Source organism: Leucoraja erinacea, chromosome 30, assembly GCF_028641065.1.
Source record: "Leucoraja erinacea ecotype New England chromosome 30, Leri_hhj_1, whole genome shotgun sequence".
Lineage (NCBI taxonomy): Eukaryota > Metazoa > Chordata > Chondrichthyes > Rajiformes > Rajidae > Leucoraja > Leucoraja erinaceus.
In genome coordinates, this window is record NC_073406.1 from 16,833,714 (window position 1) to 16,855,295 (window position 21,582).

General features: G+C 46.7%; 1 protein-coding gene across 1 annotated transcript in view; it reads left to right on the plus strand.

The window, feature by feature from the left end:
* LOC129711699 (rap1 GTPase-activating protein 1-like) overlaps window positions 1–21,582 on the plus strand; it is a 280,412-nt gene that overhangs the window by 203,876 nt on the left and 54,954 nt on the right. The window contains 8 exon segments of the mRNA XM_055659567.1: window positions 5,345–5,380; window positions 6,414–6,461; window positions 7,692–7,730; window positions 11,570–11,755; window positions 14,575–14,678; window positions 15,346–15,424; window positions 15,557–15,610; window positions 16,123–16,206. Coding sequence (XP_055515542.1) covers window positions 5,345–5,380; window positions 6,414–6,461; window positions 7,692–7,730; window positions 11,570–11,755; window positions 14,575–14,678; window positions 15,346–15,424; window positions 15,557–15,610; window positions 16,123–16,206 — 630 coding nt within the window.

Below are 21,582 nucleotides of genomic sequence, written 5' to 3' on the forward strand. Positions count from 1 at the left end.
AACCAATTCAGACCTTGAAACCAATTATCAAGTAGAAATATTCTTGGGTGCTTTTCTATACGGAGTTTGAATGTTCTCCCCGTGACCCGTGAGTTTTCTCTGAGATCTTCAACTTCTAATTACCATCACCTCTTAGTCAGTAAATATTCCTCCTCCTTTCCCCCTCAACTCCCGATCACCCTACTCCTGATACTGTGTGAAACAGTGCTAAATAGCAGTGCGTAGAGATGCTGCCTCGCAGTGACAGAGCCCTGGGTTCGATCCTGACCTCGGGTGCTGTCTGTTTGGAGTTTGGACGTTCTCCCTGTGACCACTTGGGTTTCCTTCGGGTGCTCCAGTTTCTTCCAACATTTCAAAGACATGCAGGTTTGTAGTTTGATTGGACACTGTGTAAAACAATTCCTAATGTGTCAGGAATGGATGAAAAAATGGGATAGCATAGAACTAGTATGAACAGTAGGTCGATGGACAGCATAGACTCAGTGGGCCCAAGGGCATGTTTCCACACTGTAGCTCTTAAGTAAGTAAGTTATTGGCCAAGAATTCACATACAAGGAATTTGCCTTGGTGCTCCGCCCACAAGTAACAACATGACATACAGTGACAGTTACGAATGACTCCGAAAACACTGAACAATAATAATAATAAAACATTAATGATAAAACACCATTGATCAAAATGAACTCAACTAAAGAAGCATGATTATTCTTTGTGTAGGAAGGAACTGCAGGTTCTGGTTTACACCAAAGATAGACTCAAAACGCTGGAGTAACTCAGCAAGTCAGGCTGCATCCTGGATAAAAGGAATCGGTGACGTTTCGGTTCGAGACCCTTCTTCAGTCTGCATTTTGTGCCTGTCTTCCATGACTTTTCTTTCCAGTCTGAAGAAAGGTTCCCTGTCCATTCCCACCACAGATGCTGCCTGGCCCGCTGAGTTTCTCCAGCACTTTGTGTTTTGCCCAAGATTCCAGCGTCTAAGGTTTCTTGTGTCTGCGATTGTTTCAATGTCTCTGCATCTCCTGACCCTCCGTTCTGGCGCTAACCTGGCATCATCACCTGTGAACGGTGCCGGCAAGAGTTAAACAAACTCATTTAGCCATTGCTGCAAATGCCCCGGGGCTGCGTTTAGGTGAAGAGGTAAATCATGAAGCGTGTCACAAGACTCTGAATAGTGCATGAGGTAGAAGGGTTTTTTTTCGTTTTGTGTCTGAGTCTTCGCTCTCCCTGGTGCATAGATAGCATCGACTTTGTAACATGCAGGCACTAGCTGGCTCTTGCACAGGCAACCCTGCCTTGCTGGCGGGGAGCCAGAGCTCGCATTGACTGTTGTAGCACGATATGGCAGATGCACAGACCGCCGGCACGTCCTCCTGGTGCCGGGCGTTCAGGTTCAAACCAGCGACCTTAAGGAAGGAGAGATGGGGAACAGTGTCCCTCTGATCTAACGTGCCCGCTGTGTACTAGCGCTCAGGAATCGTTTGTACTGTCCCAGTTGATCAGGCGGCACCTGCAGCCGAATGCAGAGATGGAGTCAGCTCTTGCCCCGCCACTCCAACCCCGGGCTGACGATGTGAGTAAAACCTTATCCACATACGCGCTTCTCTCCTCTCCCTCTCGCAACCTCCCGAAAGTACTTGGGAAAGTATTATTTAGTGAGCTTACACGTGTCTATTGTCATGTCCAAGGATGGAGTGAACATTAAGAGCCGCACACAGTTGTTTTTTTAATGAAATAGTCCGACTTAAGTGTTGCACCGTCAGTGAATGGGATCATGTCATTGTTCACTAGAACATTTCCCAAATGCCTTGAGCTACAAAGTGAAGGCGACTGAAAGCATTGATGCAGTTGGCTTGTAATGTTATGGTTAGTAATTATGAGCCAGCCTGTCGTTTTATTTTAGAGTGCTGGCAATATTGTGGATGCCTTGTTTTACATTACCTATTCAAAAGCAGCGTGGAAGGTTAGGGAAGGAAAATACTGAGGAGCAATTTATAATCTATATAAAACTAGTATCTTGCACATATGTGAAAATGTTGTCCTCATTTCAAGCCGCCTGTGTTCAGGCTGGGGGTGGAATCTATGGCCCAACCCGTGTACATTCACTGACAAGCCACAGTCATCCATATTATTCTAACGCACCTTCTGGCTGTGAAGACATGCTTTCCCCATGTACATGGCAGCATTGGAAACCTCTACGGGTGTCAGAGGTTATGGGGAGAAGGCAGGAGAATGGAGTTAGGAGGGAGAGATAGATCAGCCATGATTGAATGGTGGAGTAAACGATCGCTGAAAGGCCTGATTCTGCTCGTAAAAGTCATGAACTTACTAACTTCACCAGAGCAGAGAGACCTCAGTTATAAACCCCACCTGACAGTGCTCCATCATTGCGGCGAAGTAGACTTGATGGGCCGAATGGCTTAATTCAGCTCCTATCACTTATTAATACTGCCTTCCATGACACTGTAGAAGAGATAAAGATTAAAGTGCAGTAGTGTGGAGCAAAACTCTCAGAAGGCGCATTTAATGCCACATCGGGTCCCGTGCATCCATTGCAATGCTGCTTAAATGTACTGCTTACAACATCGCCTCAGTGTGACAACGTTTCATCCTTGTTTTCAAATTGCAGCTATTATGGTCTCCAGCTTTTACAGGTCTTGCATTGTCAATTATTATCTGTGCGTTATTGCATATACGGGCCTGTTAAGCTGTAGCAAGTAAAAAGTTTGTTCCTTTGCCAGCAGATATGTCAATTAAACACACTTGACTTGACCGTTAAGATCAAAAAGTGCTAGGGTAACTCAGCGGGTCAGGCAGCATCTCTGGAGAACATGGATAGGTGATGTTTCAGTTCGAGACCCTTCTTCTTGAGGAAGGATCGGAGGTGGGGTCCCAACCCAAAACATCACCTATTTATGTCCGCCAGAGATGCTGCCTGACCTGCTGAGTTACTCCAGTACTGAGTCCTTTAGTAACCCTCTCCTCCCAGCCCAAAACCCTCTATCTTTGTGATGCTCCAAGCCCACCCACCTCTGCAACATTGGCCTTCTTTGTTACACCGTTGCAAACCAAACTGTGAAATTCCATCTCTCTCCATAGGACTCGGCCTCCTTGATCAACCATTTTTTAATCTGTCCTAATACTTGCACCTGAATTAAATGCAGTTTGGTGAAGCTCCTCAGCATGTTAAATCCCCCTCATCATACAAGTACAATTTGTTGCATCTGCCCATGTTCCCGAACATTAAGCATGTTCTGAAGTAGCCATGGGTAAGAGTGCCAGTGGTGGGCGAGGGTGCCCGGTGGTGGGCATCAAGGCCCGGCAGTGGGTTTGGAAAGTGTTCTACATTGCATTAGCACGATATAGCAGATGCACAGACCGCCGACACATCCTCCTGGTGCTAGGCATTCAGGTTGAAGCTGAAGGAAGCAGAGTTGGGGAATAGTGTCCCTCTGATCTAAGGTGACCGCTGTGTACTAGCGCTCAGGACTCGTTTGCACTGTCCCAGTTGAACAGGCGGCACCTGCAGCCGAATGCAGAGATGGAGTCAGCTCTTGCCCCGCCACTCCAACCGCGGACTGACGACGTGAGTAAAACCTTATCCATAGTGCGCTTCTCTCCCTCTCCCTCTCCGCAACCTTCCGAAAGTACTTGGGTAAGTATTATTTAGTGAGCTTACACGTGTCTATTGTCATGTCCAAGGCTGAAGTGAACATTAAGAGCCGCACACTGTTGCTTTTTTAATGAAATAGTCCGACTTAAGTGTTGCACCGTCAGTGAATGGGATCATGTCGTTGTTCACTAGAACATTTCCCACATGCCTTAAACTACAAAATGAAGGCGACTGAAAGCATTGATGCAGTTGGCTTCTAATGTTATGATTAGTAATTATAAGCCAGTCTGCCCTTTTTTTTTCAGAATACTGACAATATTGTGAATGCCTTGTTTTACATTATCCATACAAAAGCAGCATGGAAGAGTCGGAATGGAAAATTCCGATTTATTTATAATCTATTAAACTATATAAAACAGGTGTCTTGAACATATGTGACAATGTTATTTTCATCGGGCATTTCAAACTGCTTGTCTTCAGGCTGGAGATGGAATCTATGGCCCAACCCTTGTATATTCACTGACAAGCCATTGCCCTGCCTGAGGGCCACTATCATCCATGGTATCCTAACGCACCTTCTGGCTATGAAGGCAGGCTTTCCCCATGTATGTGGCAGCATTGAAAACCTCTATTCATACTGCCTCCCATGTCACTGTATAGAGATAAGGATTAAAGTCTCAGAAGGTACATTTAATGCCACATCAGGTCCCGTGCATCCACTGCTTAATTGTACTGCTTGCAGCACTGCCTCAGTATGACAACTTTTCATCCTTGTTTTCAAATTGCAGCTATTATGGGTACCTGCTTTTACGGGTTTTGTATTATCAATTATTATCTGTGTGTTATTGCATTTACGGGCCTGTTAGGCTGCGGCAAGTAAGAAGTTTGTTCCATTGCTAGACACTCGGGGCAATTTTACATTGAACAATTAACCTGCCGATCTAACAACAAGCACTCGGGGGAAACCCAGGCGGTCACAGGGAGAACATGCAAAGCAGCCTCAGTCAGAGTGGAACCCGGGTGTCTGGCGTTTGAGGCAGAGGCCACACCAGCTGCCCAACCATGTCACCCTATACTCGTACACGGCATGGGGTAGCATAGGGTAGCACGGTGGCGCATCGGTTGAGTTGCTGCCGTACAGCGCCAGAGACCCAGGTTCGATTCTGACTACGGGTGCTGTCTGTACGGAGTTTGTGCGTTCTCCCTGTGATCGCGTGGGTTTTCTCCAGTTTCCTCCCACATTCCAAAGATGTGCAGTTTATAAGTTAATTGGCTTCTGTAAAATTGTGCCTATTTGTGTGAGATAGAACTAGTGTGAACGGGTGATCGCTGGTCGGCACAGACTCGGTGGGCCGAAGGGCCTGTTTCTACACTGCATTTCTAAACTAAATTAAACAGTACCACAGCTGTCCACCTCTCCCTTGCTTGGCTTTGTCCTGCCTCTCTTCCAGCTTTCCACTATAATCAGCCTGAAGAAGGGTCCTGACACAAGCATCGCCTATTGCTATCCACTAAAGATGCTGCCTGACCCACTGAGATACTCAGGCATTTTGTCTTTTGTTTACAGTTCTTTGTGTCTAACTTCACAGATCCTTGGCATCTGCACAATGCTCCAGCTATTGTGCGGTGGGAATCATTGCCTTGATTCCATTAGTTCCCCTTTATTACCAATGCCCTGTTGTGATTTTTATTTCTCCTCAAACTGACCGGCTGCTCTTTCTGTTTCTCTCCCAGAACACTGACCTCTTTGAAATGATTGAGAAGATGCAGGTACGTTGTTGCTTTTCACGTTGAGGAAACAAAGCCATTGGTCCAAGAGAACACCTCAAAGCCGGTTTGAAGCACATGGCCAAGACACGGCAGTGGTGTTTAAGAGGCTTTTGGATAGGCACGTGCAGGGAGTGGAGGGTCGTGGGTCACGTGCAGGTAGAGGAGATTAGATAAACTTGGCATCATGTTTGTCATGGACATTGTGGGCCAAAGGGCCTGTTACTGTACAGCTCTGTAATTAATAAGTAAGCACGAGACGCATGCAGGACTTTAAGTCTTCTGGATTTCTCGGGGGCATCGTGCCTGCTCTAACATAATAGGACACGTGTGCACCTGTAATCTCACTGTGCAATGTAAAGGGGGCATGTGGCGTACTCTTCCCCACCCCCCCCCCCCTCAGCCCAGCCCCGGAGTACCTTCCCCCCCCATGCCCCGTTTCTGCATCCCTGCACAAGAAGGTTTCTTTTATCCAAACCTTCAGTGAAAGAATAGTTCTGTCCTGGGATGGATGCCTCAGGAAAATCAATCATTGGTGACGTGGGGAGAGTGAACACTCCTGTACACTCTGCACCCCAAGCCCACCTTGTATTGCAGCCATGACAACAACATCAGACTAGCAGCCACATCTGGGCCCCCTGATATGGGGCCGGTCTGAACCTGAAGCTAGTTTGCTTGCCGACTGTGCTCAGTGAATCCTGGGTGTAGGGAGGTGTCTGGGGCAATAGGAAGAAGATAGGAGAGTGAGGTTAGGAGGGAGAGATAGATCAGCCACGATTCAATAGCGGAGTAGACGTGATGGACAAAATGGCCTAATTCTGCTCGTGTCACTTATGAACTAATGAAACTGTACCACCTCCCACCTATTGTTGCCAAGAAGTAAAATGATCCTTTTGTGCCTGCCATCGCCAATGCAAAGTGTACATTTGATTAGTAGGAGATTTACTCATTTGTTTGGATGCCGTGGTGTTTGTATGTTACTGATGCAATCTCATTTCTTCCCGTCTCTTCCTGTTTGTATGACGTCACCGTCTAGGGGTGCAGAATGGACGAGCAGAGATGCACTCTTCCACCACCTCTTAAAGTAGGTGTTGTCCATTGGCATTTCTGGTCAAACACTCCAGGGTATTAATTAACAAGGTGGCAGGGTTAAGAAATGGGCAACGCGTCCTAATTGATTGAAAGGGACAGTATTGAACCGGTCACTTTGACCCACCAATGCAGACAGGGTATGGGGATGACATCCTGGGAGATTTTGCATTTGGTTCTGCAAAGAACGACTGGAGGTTAATACCGAAGGTAGATACAAAGTGCTGGAGCAACTCAGCAGGTCAGGCAGCATCTCTGGAGGTGACGTTTCCTCTTTGTTTTCTGTCTGACCCGCTTAGTTGCTCCAGCACTTTGTGCCTAACTTCAGTATAAAACAGCATAGTTCCATAGTTCCTCCCTACACATTGCAAGTTAATATATTTGCATGCCAAGCACAGCTCGGGTTCCTTGTAATATATGTTAGTTGAAAACTGCATCTGAAGTTTGGAATCCAATAGAACTAAAATGGAGAAGCAGAGTTGAATGCACAGAGCTAAGAAACAGCTTCAACCCCCTAAAGTCAGGCTATAATATTGATGACAATGACTGCGCACAACAGTGCCCCGAGCAGCGAGTCCTGACAAAGGCGTCCAGGTTTGGAGGTTGATAGATGGACACAAAAAGCTGGAGTAACTCAACGGACCAGGTAGCATCTCTGGAGCAAAGGAATGGGTGAAGTTTCGGCCCGAAACGTCACCCATTCCTTCTCTCCAGAGATGCTGCCTGTCCTGCTGAGCTACTCCAGCTTATCGTGTCTATCTTCAGTTTAAACCAGCATCTGCAGTTCCTTCCTACGCAGGTTTGGAGGTTAATTGGCTTCGGGGGAAAAATGTACATTGTCCCTAGTGTGTAGGATAGTGCTAGTCTACAGGTTGATCACAGGTCAGCGCGGACACGGTGGGCCGAAGGGCCGGTTTCCACGCTGTATCTCTAAGCTAAACTAAACTAGGTGTTTAAGAAGGAACTGCAGATGGTGGAAAATTGAAGGTAGACAAAAATGCTGGAGAAACTCAGCGGGTGAGGCAGCGGGTGATGCTGCCTAACCCGCTGAGATTCTCCAGCATTTTTGTCTGCTTATGGTGTGTGTCCCCATTCCAGATGTTGCAGGCGAGGTGTTGTGAGACTGTTAGTTGCATTGTTGATACTTCAACAAAAGCTAAGCTCAATAGAAATAGCATTCTGCAGACCTCATCGTATTACAAAACAGCTGTTTCTTCTTTTACAGACAGAAGAAGATTATATTCCTTATCCCAGTGTTCATGAGGTACGGCCTTCAGATTTTATTTCTTGACGAGGAGGTAATGATGACTAGCTGATCTCGTGCACCTGGAAACAAATCTGAGTCCTGCTCTTGTTGCAAATTAGTTTGGGGTTGGGGCCCTATCTGCACATCCACCTTCCTGCGCTTTCTCTGGCTTGAAGAATAAGGAAAATCTCTACCCTCTGGTTGGGCCTCGTGTCAAATACTAGGCAGCCACACACTGAATAACGAATGCCCCCAGGCAACAGAGGGAACCGGAATTCTAAAATTTAAATACCTGTCTTCTATAAATATGTTCTCCGTATCCCAGATTGAAACATTTAGACCGGTACATGGATGGGGCTTGTTTAGAGGGACATAGGCTAAGTGAAAGCAGGTGGGACTAGTGTAGATGGGGCATGTTGGTCGGCGTGGGGGATTGGGCTGAACAGCCTGTTTCCACACTATAGGGTTCTATGATTCAACGGTGATTAGAGGTTTTAGTGTTTCTATATTGATTGATTGCCTGAAAGATGAAGTATGGAAACAGGCCCCTTCGCCCCAACGGATCCATACTGATCATCGACTGACCCATTAACACAGTAATTCAAAGTTATTCCCACTTACACATCCTCTCCCTGCAATTTACAAAGGCCAATTGACCTACAAACAAAAGTTTGATACAATCTGCCTGTAACAACCTTTGTGGAAGTGTACTGAGTGAACGGTTTTGATCTCAACATTTCCACTTGAAGTTGCACTTTTTAGATTTACTAGGATGCCATGAAAGTAAGTGAGTGAAGATTGCGTAGACTTGAAGTTCGAAGCTTTCTATGTTGGAAGTGAAAATGTTCCTGTCAAAGATTACAACAAAGCCCATGGCCATTCTTCCCACTCATTAGCTAGATGTCACCAAAAGAGAGGGGTTTAAAATCATCACAGAAGAAACCAAGGGTGAAATTGGAATAAATGATTTGTACATTAACATAGGGCAATGAGCTTTCAAATATTACTTAAGTACAGCATATTTTTTTTACTGGTATTTTTAAAAGGGGAGCGTGAAAGGTTACAGATTATAAACAGCAAAGCCCATTACAGCACTGGTTGATTCCATAGGAATTGGATGTATTGGATGTATTCAGCAGAGAGTTAGATATGGCTCGTAGGGCTATATGGATATAGGGAGAAAGCAGGAACAGGGTACTGATTCTGGATTATCAGCCATGATCATATTGAATGGTGGTGCTGGCTCGAAGGGCCAAATGTCCTACTCCTGCACCTATTTTCTATGTTTCTATAAGATGGGAAACAGTGAATGAATTTGATATCTAGGACTGGATGTGGAATTTTTCGATGAGCAACAAAGAATGCAGTCTTTTCCCAAAGATCTCAATTTTTCCAGACACACTTTAAATTCATAAAATTAGTTACGTTGCCAGAATTTGTTTAATATAAAACAAATTGCTCGAAGGAGATTCTAATGGCCGCATTAAAGTACTTGTTCCTGTTAATATTACCTCAGCGAAGTCTCCATGCGGTGTGATCAATACAATGTTGAAGTTTCAGAACTGCTGGTTCAATAGAAATTCATAATCTAATAAACATTCACAGTGGATGCAGCAGCCAGTATTATCGACTGTATCCAGTCCCGATTCTTGCAGCTCAGGGAGGGTGGGGAGAGAAGGCAAGCTATGGGCGGCTCGGTGGCGCAGCTGGTACAGCGCCAGAGACCCCGGTTCGATCCTGACCTCAGGTTCTGTTTGTGGGGAGTTTTCTCGTTCTCCCCGTGACCGCGTGGGTTTCCGCCAGGTGCTCCGGTTTTCTCCCACATCTCAAAGACGTGCAGGTGTCTAGCTTAGTTAGCCTCTGTAAATTGTCCCTAGAGTGGATGAGAAAGTGGGATAACATAGAACTAGTTCGAATTGGTGGTCAGTGGTCATAGAAACATAGAAACATAGAAAATAGGTGCAGGAGTAGGCCATTCGGCCCTTCAAGCCTGCACCGCCATTCAATATGATCATGGCTGATCATCCAACTCAGTATCCCGTACCTGCCTTCTCTCCATAAATAAACCTACTGTTTTGACAATACTCCCCGACCTCGGGATCCCACCCCCAGTGCCCACTTGACCCCAAACCCGCCCGCAACACCTCTCCCCCATGTATGCTTCACTGACCGACTGTGCTCGGCTCCACCTGTAGCAAGCAATCTCTTGACACCCTCTCCACCGGTACTAAACACCCCCCGACACCACCGCTCCCCCCATTGTGTCACCTGTCTCTCCCCGCCCCCCCCAGGCCCGGGCTGGGAGTAGAGGGGATGAAGAGCAACAGGACGGTCTCGGCGCCGGCCCCTCTGCTCCCATTGCGGGCCTCCTTACTCGCCGCTTGACGTGGGTCAGGCCGGGGAATGGAGTACCTGGACCTGGTCTTCTCCCCGGCCTGTCTTGCGTATCAGTGTACAATCAGCGTAACTTGATGGGCCAAATGGCCTACTTCCATGCTGTATCTCTAAACTAAACTAAATTAAATGAAACATAGATGTTCACAAGTTATAGGGGTAGAATTAGACCATTCGGCCCATCGAGTTCACCCCGCCGTTCAATTATGGCTATCTGCCTCCTAATCCCATTTTCATGCCTTCTCCCCGCAACCCTTGACACCCATTCTAATCAAGAATTTGTCTATCCCTGCCTTAAATATATCCACTTACTGGCCTCCACAGCCCTCTGGGGCAAAGAATTCCACAGATTAACTGAAGAAGTTCCTCCTCACCTTCTTTTTCAAAGTGCGCTCTGTAAATCTGAGGCTATGACCTCCGGTCCTAGACTCTCCCACCAGTGGAAACATTCCTTCCACATCCACTGTATGCCTTTCATTATTCTGTAAGTTTCAATGAGGTCCCCCCCCCCCCCCCCCCCCCAACCTTCTAAACTCCAGCGAGTAGACGCCCAGTGCTGTCAAATGCTCATCATATGGTAACCTGGAATCATTCTTGTAATCCTCTCCAGAGCCAGGACTTCCTTCCTCAGATGCTTGCACCTCTGTTGCCATTACACCTCTGTTGGTTTATGACAGCGAATCTACATCATTGTGTCCATAGTGAAACTTAAATTGTCATTATCAAAAACATTCCTTGAGTACATTTCCTAATCCTTTGTTATAGGCAAGGTGTATCAAAATTTAGAAAACTATCTAGGAAGGGGAGAAGGTATTGATAGATGATTTATAGAAGTTAGATCCTCTTCAAATTTCAGAATTCAGAACGTACAAGTATTGTCCTTGCTTCTTGTATCCCATCTTCAAGGCTGGTGGTGTTAGTTACCATTAGTGGCTGCCTTGTCCATGGTGGTGATTTCATTGGAAGCCTGCCTTTAGACCAGAACAGTTTGAAGAAACAGCTAAAAGCAGAAATTACGGGTCATTTGCAAAATACAAAGTACTGGAGGAACTCAGCAGGTCAGGCAGCATTGATTTTTGATGGGTTTTTCCGGGGTGCTCCGGTTTCCTTGCCACACTTCAGAGACGCACATGTTTGTAGGTTGACACAAAAAGCTGAAGAAACTCAGCAAGACAGGCGGCATCCCTGGAGAGAAGGAATGGGTGATGTTTCGGGTTGAGATACCTTCCTACATGCTTGCAGGTTAATTTGCTTCAATAAAGATTGTAAATTGGCCCTAGTGTGTAGGTTAGTGCTACTGAATGGGGAGCTTGTCGGCATGGACTCGATGGGCCGAAGGGCCTGTTTCCATGCTGTATCTCTAAACTAAAAGACTCGGCCAGCACACAACCTCGGTACTTTAGCTTGAATCACCTGCGAAGGAGCTTCTGTTTGCATTTAGTTTCTAACTGTCCTTCCTGTAGGTTCTGCAGCGCGACACACCGTACCCAATCATCCTCCTCCCTCAGTTTGGTGGCTACTGGATCGAGGGGATGAATCACGAGATCACAAGTTCCCCCGAGGCAGAGCAGGTCTCATCGTCGCCATCCAAACCCAAGCTGGAATGCAACACCATAGCCAAGATCTACAGGAAACACTTCCTGGGAAAGGTATGGAGCGCCTACATTTTAGTCGACAAAATCGATCATTGATCTTCAATAACGTGATTGATGGAATATATTAAAAAAATCAGGATTACATTTTGAAGTTTCAGCAATAACAGGCATAGAAGGGAATTGTACTGAAGTCCCTGATTCACATCGGATGATTAATCAATGGAAGCAATTACTTTCCTACAAAACATCAGGTACTTGAACTGACCTGCACAACCCTCATACAGGTGCACAACCTTTTATCCGAAAGCCTTGGGACCAGACACTTTTCGTAATTCAGAATGTGTCGGTCTTGGGAATGGAATTTTTTTAGCGTAGACTTTAATGGCTGGCTCAGTGGTAGAGTGTTCGGCTCATATCCGCAAGGTCGCGAGTTTGCGCCTTGATCCAGGCAGTTACTCGGTCGTGAGTTTGAGTCTTCAATGTAGTTTTTTCTTGCAGAATAAATGTTTGTATGAAATGCAGTGTAGGAGAGGTGTACTGACTGTGTGGGCAGAACTTTGGAAGTGATTGCCCACCAGTCTAAAAAGCCGCTGTGTCTCCCTGTCCCTGGGATAGCAGGGGGCGATCAAACAGCACAATACCCCCCTCCCCCTCCAACTCCAGAGGAATCCGCTCCCCGATGGGCCGCTACGGCGACAAGTGGCAGTTTGCCCACAGCCCGAGCTGCGCCACCCCAAGAACACCTTGCACACCATCAGCTTCTGCCCCTACGTGTTCCTCTGGAGTTGGAACGGGGCTGGGCTGGAGTTGCTGCTGGCTGTGGGTCTCTGGGATCTCCGTGCTTGCAGTGGGCCTGGGGGTCGCTGTCCCGTTGGTCCTGATGTCTCCGGCCACCCCCCTGGACTGGAGCTGAGACTGGGAACTGTACCGCCCTTGCTCCCTCCCTCTGCAACTGCAAACAACCCCACTGTCCTGCAAGGGCGGTACAGTTCCCGGAGGATGGCAGGTGGCCGGAGACGTCAGGACCAACAGGAACCCGCTCCCCGATGGGCCCCTACGACGCCCCGAGCTGCGCCCCGTCATCCGCAACCCAGGTTCCTCTGTAGTTGGAGCGGGGCTGGGCTGGGCTGCTGTTGGCTGTGGGTCTCTGGGTTCTCCGTGCTTGCGGTGGGCCTGGTGGTCGACGTCCAATTGGTCCTGACGTCTCCGGTGACTGCACTGACCTCCTGGCAGCCATCGCCGACTTGAAGACAGTGCAAAGCCCCCGCGCCGGTGCAATGAGCAGGGAGCTGGAGAGGGGAGGGAAGGGGTCACACACATGGCCGGGGAGCAGAGGGGTGTAGGTGGGATGAAACTGAAGGGAGCGACAATCTGCTGCTGCCTACACTGTGTATCGTGTCTACCGTGGGAACTTTTAACTCAGCGGGCAGGTAGCAGCAGATTGTCAATTATTAACCCTCCCGCGCAATATACCCTCACCTTCTCTTTTATGGATGGGGATTTAGTTCCCCTTTCTTCCAGGACCGACCGGAGGTTCCGCTGTCACCCTGCGGGCCGCCCTCGGTGAACGTCCTGTCTCCCTGTCCCTGGAATAGTAGGGGGCGATCAAACAGCACAATACCCCCCTCCAGCTCCAGAGGAATCCGCTTCCCGATGGGCCGCTACGGCGACAAGTGGCAGTTCGCCCACAGCCCGAGCTGCGCCACCCCAAGAACAAGACGTTATTCTTGCACACCATCAGCTTCTGCCCATACGGGGAGCGTGTTCTTCTGGAGTTGGAACGGGGCTGGGCTGGAGTTGCTGATCTGGGATCTCCGTGCTTGCAGTGGGCCTGGGGGTCGGTGTTCCGTTGGTCCTGACGTCTCCGGTGACTGGCACTGTGCTGCTAGCATCGCGACGTGAAGACAGTACAAAGCCCCCGCGCCGGTGCAATGAGCGGGGAGCTGGAGAGGGGAGGGAAGGGGTCACACACATGGCCGGGAAGCAGAGGGGTGTAGGTGGGGTGAAACTGAAGGGAGCGACAATCTACTGCTGCCTGCACGCTGTTAAAAAGTTCCCACGCAAGACTCACGATACACTGTGTATCGTGAGTCTAGCTGGCAGGTAGCAACATATTGTCAATTATTAACCCTCCCGCGCAATATACCCTCATCTTCTCTTTTATGAATGGGGATTTAGTTCCCCTTTCTTCAAGGACCGACCAGAGGTTCCGCTGTCACCTCTGCGGGCCGCCCTCGGTGAACGTTTTCAAGGACCTTTCTTCAAGGACCGAAAAAATGTCGCTATTTGGAGGTTTTCGTTATTTGGATCGTCGGATAAAAGGTTGTGCACCTGTACTACCTCAGCAACTGAACACTTGTTGCACTGCACACCAAATGCTGGAGTAACTCAGCAGGGCAGGCAGCAGCTCTGGAGAGAAAGAATGGGAGACGTTTCGGGTCGAGACTTCTTCAATCTAAAGAAGGCTCTCGACCAGAAAGATTTCGGGTTTTGGGTCGAGTCCCTACTTCAGATTGAAGAAAGGTCTCGACCCAAAACGTCACCCATTCCTTCTCTCCCGAGAGGCTGCCTGTCCAGCTGAGTTACTCCAGCATTTTGTGTCTATCTTCGATTTAACCCAGCATTTGCAGTTCCTTCCTACACACTTGTTGCACAGCCATGGGCTTGTGATCTAAATATGTATTTTTACACAGACTTGTTCTGTTCACTGTCTTGGGTCAATTCACTCTGTTCAATGTTTCCTGAAGATATCAACAAATGGTGATTGTTCTTAAAGTTATGGTGGCATAGATTCACACAGCACAGACAACAGGCCCGTGCTGGTGAAGATTCCCTCTGAATATTTGACTCGATTTGTTTTTTCTCTTCCTCAGGAACATTTCAATTATTACTGCATTGACAATGCTCTGGGCCACTTGGTGTTCTCCATCAAGTACGACGTTATTAATGACCAGGAGCATCTCCGCCTGCTGCTTAGGTAGGTCAGTGAGCAGGAGTTAGACATCCTGGCCGTTTGCAAAAAAAGCCCTGGTCCTTCCCATCCACCGAAGGCAGTGCAGACTGCTGGAGGCTATCGCACGCACTCCCCTCATGACTAACTCTGCAAACTCACTTCTCTGGCCAGTCCATAGTCCTAACCTGGTATTAATCAGTTTCTAATACTGTGGGATCTGTGTAGGAAGGAACTGCTGATGCTGGTTTAAACCGAAGATCGGCACAAATCTTCAGTATCTGCAGTTCCTTCCTACACATTTCATCTGCTTTACTGTGAAATGTCCTCAAGGTATGTCTACTTTGAAGAAGTTCTAATCCAAGAAGTTAAATATCTTCTAATCCTAGCAGCATACGTAAAAAAGTAGATATCTTTAGTATACTTGTAAACCTCTTCCACAACCAAGATTTTTTTTAGATAATTTTTTGAAAGATCAGCTGATTGAAGGTAATGGTGAAGGAGCAGAGAGGAGAATGGGGCATTGAATGATGGGGCAGGCTTGAGGGGCTGAATGACGTACTCTCGATCCTTTGTCCTTAAAGCATCTCACGGGTAGCACGTAGATTGATCTTGCTTAAAGATTACGTTAAAATGTATTTGGTACCCATTCTTGGCATGATGCATTTAATAACTTCCTGGTCTTTTTCTGTAGAACCAAATGCAAAACCTTCCATGACATCATCCCCATTTCCTGCTTGATTGAGTTTCCCAACGTGATCCAAATGGCAAAGGTGGGTAAGAGCTGAGCAGCCACTAGTTTAGTTTATTGTCACGTGTACCGTGGTCGGGCTGAAGGATGAAAATTTGAATAATAACAAAGCACCTGGATTGCACGTTTAATCAGTCTTCTGTTCTATTTCCAGCTTGTTTGTGAAGATGTAAATGTGGATCGTTTTTTCCCAGTTTTATACCCCAAGGTAGGAATCAGTCTTGGGGGTGGTTTAAAATGCTTTTCTCTCCTCGGATTTCTCATTCCTGCTTTAAAAAAGAACTCTCGGTGCTGGAGGAACTCAGTGGGCCAAGCAGCATCAATGAATGGACAGACGATGCTTCAGGTCAGGCCTTCTTCACATGGCTGAAGTCTGGGGAATGTTGTGGTGTGAGAAACATTCCAGCAAATTTGGCATTTGGACCCTTCTTCAGAATTGTCTGTCCATCTTGAGCCAGGTGCCAACTGGGAAAGGTCATCTCTGAGGAAATCTGAAGAAAAGTCCCGATTGGAAATGTCGCCTGTCAGTGTGAAGAAGCTTCATGACCCAAAACATCATCTGTCCGTTCCCTCCACAGATGCTGCCTGACCCACTGACTTCCTCCTGCGCTTTGCGTTTTGCTCAAGGTTCCAGCCTCTGCAGTTCTGGGAGGCTGCAGTTGCAAAAGATGAGGCTAGGCTGGTAGAGAATCATGTCACACATCCCTCTGTCTCTTTCAGGCCTCCCGACTGATCGTGTCATTCGATGAACATGTTATCAGCAATCACTTCAAGTTCGGGGTTATTTATCAGAAGCTCAGACAGGTGAGTGCTTTAGCCCAACTATAGCCTTTCAACCTGCATCCTCCTGATACTGTAATAAGATATAAGGTTGGAATAAGGTGGTGTCCATTTCAGTCATCGGTTTGGTTCAGCAGCTTGGCTAAAGCACAAGTTGGACTATAACATTTGACTATTTAGGTTAGATTAGATATACAGCACGGAAGCAGGCCCTTCGGCCCACCGAGTCTGTCCCAACCGGCGATCACCTGTACCCTAACACACTATCCTACACACCAGGGACAATTTACAATTTTTACCAAAGCCAAATTAACCTACAAACCTGTACGTCTTTGAAGTGTTGGAGGAAACCAGAGCACCCAGAGAAAACCCTTGTGGTTACACGGAGAACGTACAAACTCCGTAGAGACAGCGCCCATGGTCAGGATGGAGCCCGGGTCTTCTTCAGAGCACTCGCTACTCTGTGAGTGCTGGACTCGGAGCCACACGTTGTCCTCTGTGGACCAATAGCTTGGTGGCACTCAGTGCAAGAATACTTCCACAAAGTACCTGCACCCCGGCAACACAGAACTATGAGGAGGAGAGTGCACTGGGGAGCTATATGCCGTTGCAAAGGAGAGCGGTACAGTGCTGGGTTGAGAAGGGGATAGATAAGGTCGATGGTAAAAAAAAGCCACAAAGCGGTATGGTGGCGTAGCGGTAGAGCTGCTGCTTTACAGCATCAAAGACCTGGGTTCGATCCTGACTACGGGTGCCTGTCTGTACGGAGTTTGTACCTTCTCCCCGTGACCTGCGTGGGTTTTCTCTGAGATCTTCGGTTTCCTCTCACACTCCCAAGACGTCCAGTTTTGTAGGTTAATTGACTTGGTATAAATGTAAAAGATTGTTCCTCATGTGTATAGGGTAGTGTTAATACAAGGCGATCACGGTGGACTCTGTGGGCCGGAGGGCCTGTTTCCACTCTGTATCTCGAAACTAATCTAAACTAAAGTGTTGGAATAACTCAGCGGGTTGTTGCATGACTCGGAATAACGTTATTGCAATTTAATACATGTATTAAATGAAATAATTTGGTCTTATTTGGGCCACCCTATCTTCAACTCGAGAGCAGTCCTGAGCTACTAATTACCTCATTGGAGACCCTGAGACTATCTTTAATCGGACTTTACTGGACTATGTATGCACTCTGTACACTGTGGATGGCTCAATTGTAATCATATATGGTCTTTCCGCCGACTGGTTAGCATGCAACAAGACCGTTTCACTGTACACGTGACAATAAACTAAACTACACTACATGGTCAGTCTGCTAAATATTACACAGCACTTGTTTCAGACGAGTAGTTCCCAGGCAACACTTTCCTGACACCCCATTTCAGAGAGAGCCGTTTCTCTGTCCCGCGCTGCACGCTCCATTCCAGTTGCAAACACTAAATAAAAGCTCTTTGCTTTGATGACTGCAACCCTGCCGTGACATGACTGTGTTCCTGTATGGTTCTGCGGTACAAGATGTGCCTGCAGTGTGAGATATTAGAGTACACCACTGCTGATAAAATGCTTCCTGGAACAATTTGCCTTGCAAATTTTGCAGGACTTCTTATGGCTGTGTTTATTTAGTAACATAAATTCATTCGGGTTTAATAGCATTCTGTCTGAACAACAAACAGGTTATGCCAGAACATCCACCTGTGTTGAAGTCCAAATTCTTTGTCCTTAACTGGTAAACTTCTTGAATGGTTCAATGTACAGGTGCATTTGTGCCTATTTTGTTCATGGAACAACTTAGGTTTTAGAACAAAGAATATAAATAATACAGTACAGGAACAGGCCCTTCAGCCCATTTTGTCCATGCTAAACATCATGCCAAGTTAAACTAATCTCTGCCTGCATGTGATCCATGTCCCTCTTTGGTACTTTAGAGATAGAGAGTGGAAATGGGCCCTTCGGCCCATCGAGTCCATGCCGACCAGCAATCACTAAACCAAACTAAACTAAACTAATGAATGTAAAGCCCTCTCACCGGTTGGAAACGCTTCAGAGCAAACTTCCCACAGAACCTCGGCCCCAGTTGAGCAGAGTTAAACCCCTTTTTCACGGGGCGACTTGACGCAAGAGTTAACCAGAGTTGAACATCGTGGGAACCTCTTGCGATAACCGTACGGCATTCGTGGACCACCGTGGCGCTAACGGCAGGTACTCGTGTAACTTGGTGACTCGGGAGAAAATTCAAACAAGCTTGAATTTCTCCAAGAGTGACTTGTACACTTGTGGTTGAACATTGCAACATTATATGCACGTAGTGGCCAGTGCGATATCCGTACTGACTCTTGCGTGTACCGTGGGAACTCCTGCGAACGGTGAACCCGGAAGCTGGACAGAGGGGACAGAAGGTGAGTAAAAATTGTCTTCTGTGGGATTGAATTTAAAAAATAAAGATTTGCATCCGCATATGGACATCAACTTATTCATGAGTTATGTTAATGAGATTCAAGAAAATAACTATAATCTTTAAAAGGGACTTTACTGAAAGGTCCCGCATTTTTATGGTCCATGAGAAATTTTTCACATGTACTTCTTTGAGAGATACAGCTCGGAGTCCTCGCCAACCAGCGATCGATGCCTTTCCGAAGCAGGGTCCGGAACGCTACCAATCAATGTTCTCCAGAGACCCGTGTAAAGGAGTGAACTGCACATGCTGGTTTAAAACGAAGACAGACACAAAAAGCTGGAGTAACTCAGCGAGTCAAGCAGCATCTCTGGAGAAAAATAGGTGATGTTTCGGGACGAGACACATCTTCAGACTCAATTCCGATTAGGATGTCTGAAGAAGGGTTCCGATTCGAATCGCCACCTATACTTTTTCTCCAGAGGTGCTGCCCGACACGCTGACTTACTCCAGCTTTTTATGTTTTTCTTCCCAGATCTGACTTACCTGCTGAGTTACACCAACATTTTGTGTCCGTGTTCACTATGAACATTGAATTATTTAATTTTAGGTAACTTACACTCTCTCTCTCTCTCCCCCACCCACTCCCTCCTGCCCCCCCCTTTTCTTTTCTCCAGAGATGCTGCTTGGCCCGCTGAGTTCACCAGCATTTTGTGTCTAACTTGCTGATTCAGACAGTTTTTGATTTACTCTGAAACACACGTTGGAAATTTAAACTTGGGCGCAACTAACATCGTCTTACCGTGGGAACTCTTTAACTCAGCGGGCAGGCAGCAGTTAATTGTTGCTCCCTTCAGTTTCCCAGGGGGTCGGGACGGGACTGGAGTTGGGAGGGAAAGGTGGGGGAGTCGAGGGAGAGGAGGGGGAGACAGATGGGGGTGGCTTCATTTACTGGCGGCGGGTGTCTGTCACTGAAACAGGCAGGTGAGATTTCACATCCACCTTGTGTGTGCCTCTCTCTCTCTCCCTCCCTCCCTCTCACACAGGCTGAGAGACTCTGCCTCAGTAACTGTGCTCACTCCATCTGTGTCTCCCACATACACAGTAAAACTCTGCTTTGTGTGTGTATATACCAATATATAGTGTGTGAAAAAAAAAAGTGACATCATTTGTGCCACGTGATGATTTAATTACACTTGACAGTTACAATGTCATTCACGATTAACGGGAAAGCTCGGGAGACGGACAAGTCACTCGCACAAATAACAGAAATGCCGAGTACCGTGGGAACTCTTTGTCTACCCCCCCGTTATATCGTGTGATATCGTGCTAGACCACGACCACTTCACTCTGGCTACATCTTGCGTCAAGTCGCCCCGTGAAAAAGGCCTATTCCAGGCAATTTTTATCCGGTTCCCTGCCTCTTCCTTTCATCTCACCGAATGTGCATGCACTCAGCAGATGATATTTTGTTGCAAATGAAGGCGCTCATTATGTTTTAAAGAGTGAGAGAACAAACGGTGCATTAGAAACACATTACGGTAGATAGTTCATCTGCTGTCTTGTATATTGCGAATGGCCACTTGAATCTTTCAAAGGACTTTGGGCAGGATGAGGACATTCAAATGCAAGCAGCAACCAATTAATTGCATGTTGCTTGGATGTGCTTCCTTTCTCCGTCGCCCTTCCAGACCCTCTCGAGTGACAATGGGTCTCTTGCCAATTCACTAGGGCTTAAAGAGTATTTCATTTGCATTAAGAGAGAGATACTCGTTGGTGACAGCGTGTCAGTGATGGGAAAATAATTTGAATCTGCAAAACTGTGCAAGGGTGGAGAATAATCAGCTGTTCACTATGCGGAGTTGACATTAATAATTAATCGCGTTGATCAGCTTGCGACACAACACAGCCCGTTGTGAAGCTTGTGACAAATTAGGTTTAGCGTTTAAAGGGGCAATATTCTGCTCTGTCGGTTCTCTAGTGAAGTGTAATCCATACTTAGAAACGGTTTTACAATTTTAATTACCTACGTACAGAGATCAACATAAATCTCTGGAGCAGGAGAGAGAGCTCCACTTCCCTTTAACAATGTTTCCGAGGAAGTAAATGCAAATGCAAAACATGCATTTATAATGTGCCTTCAAAGCCACCACAAAGAACAACGCAGTCAATGACAATATGTGTTGTCTAAACTCTAATATTTTACCACTATAGAGATACAGCATGGAAATAGGCCCTTTGGCCCATCGAGTCCACCCGACAGATGATCACCATTCACACTAGTTCTATGTTCACACCAGTACTAGCTCTGTACTATTTATGTTCTTTGTTCTAAAACTTACACTGCCCTCCATAATGTTTGGGACAAAGACCCATCCTTTATTTATGTGCCTCTGTACTCCACAATTTGAGATTTGTAATAGAGAAAAAAAAAAATCACATGTGGTTAAAGTGCACATTGTCAGATTTTAATAAAGGCCATTTTTACACATTTTGGTTTCACCATGTAGAAATTACAGCTGTGTTTATACATAGTCCCATTTTCACATCCACTCCCTACGCACTATGGGCAATTTGCAGAGGCCAATTAACCTCCAAGCCCGCATATCTTTGGGATGTGGGAGGAAATTGGAATTCAAAGGAAACCCATGTTGTCATAGGGACAAAATTCACACATACAGGACCCGAGGTCTGGATTGAACCCTGGTCTCTGGAGCTGTGAGGCAGCAGTTCTACCTACTGAGCCACTGTGTTGGCTTAAGGTTGATGTATTTAGTATGAATACCTAGCCAGGCTGAATCTATACTATTACTAAAACTGTCATTTTGACCACTGTGTTGTAATTAAATTTGTGCAAAAACACTACCCTATATTGCTAGGATTTTTTTGCCACCTTATTCACCGTTCTGTACTCCAACCCACCAAGTTTTGGTCTGATCAGTAAAATATGAGAAAAGTTATGAAGGTTTAAAGAATCGTGAGATCAGCAGATTGGTGTTCTCGCCTGTCAGTCA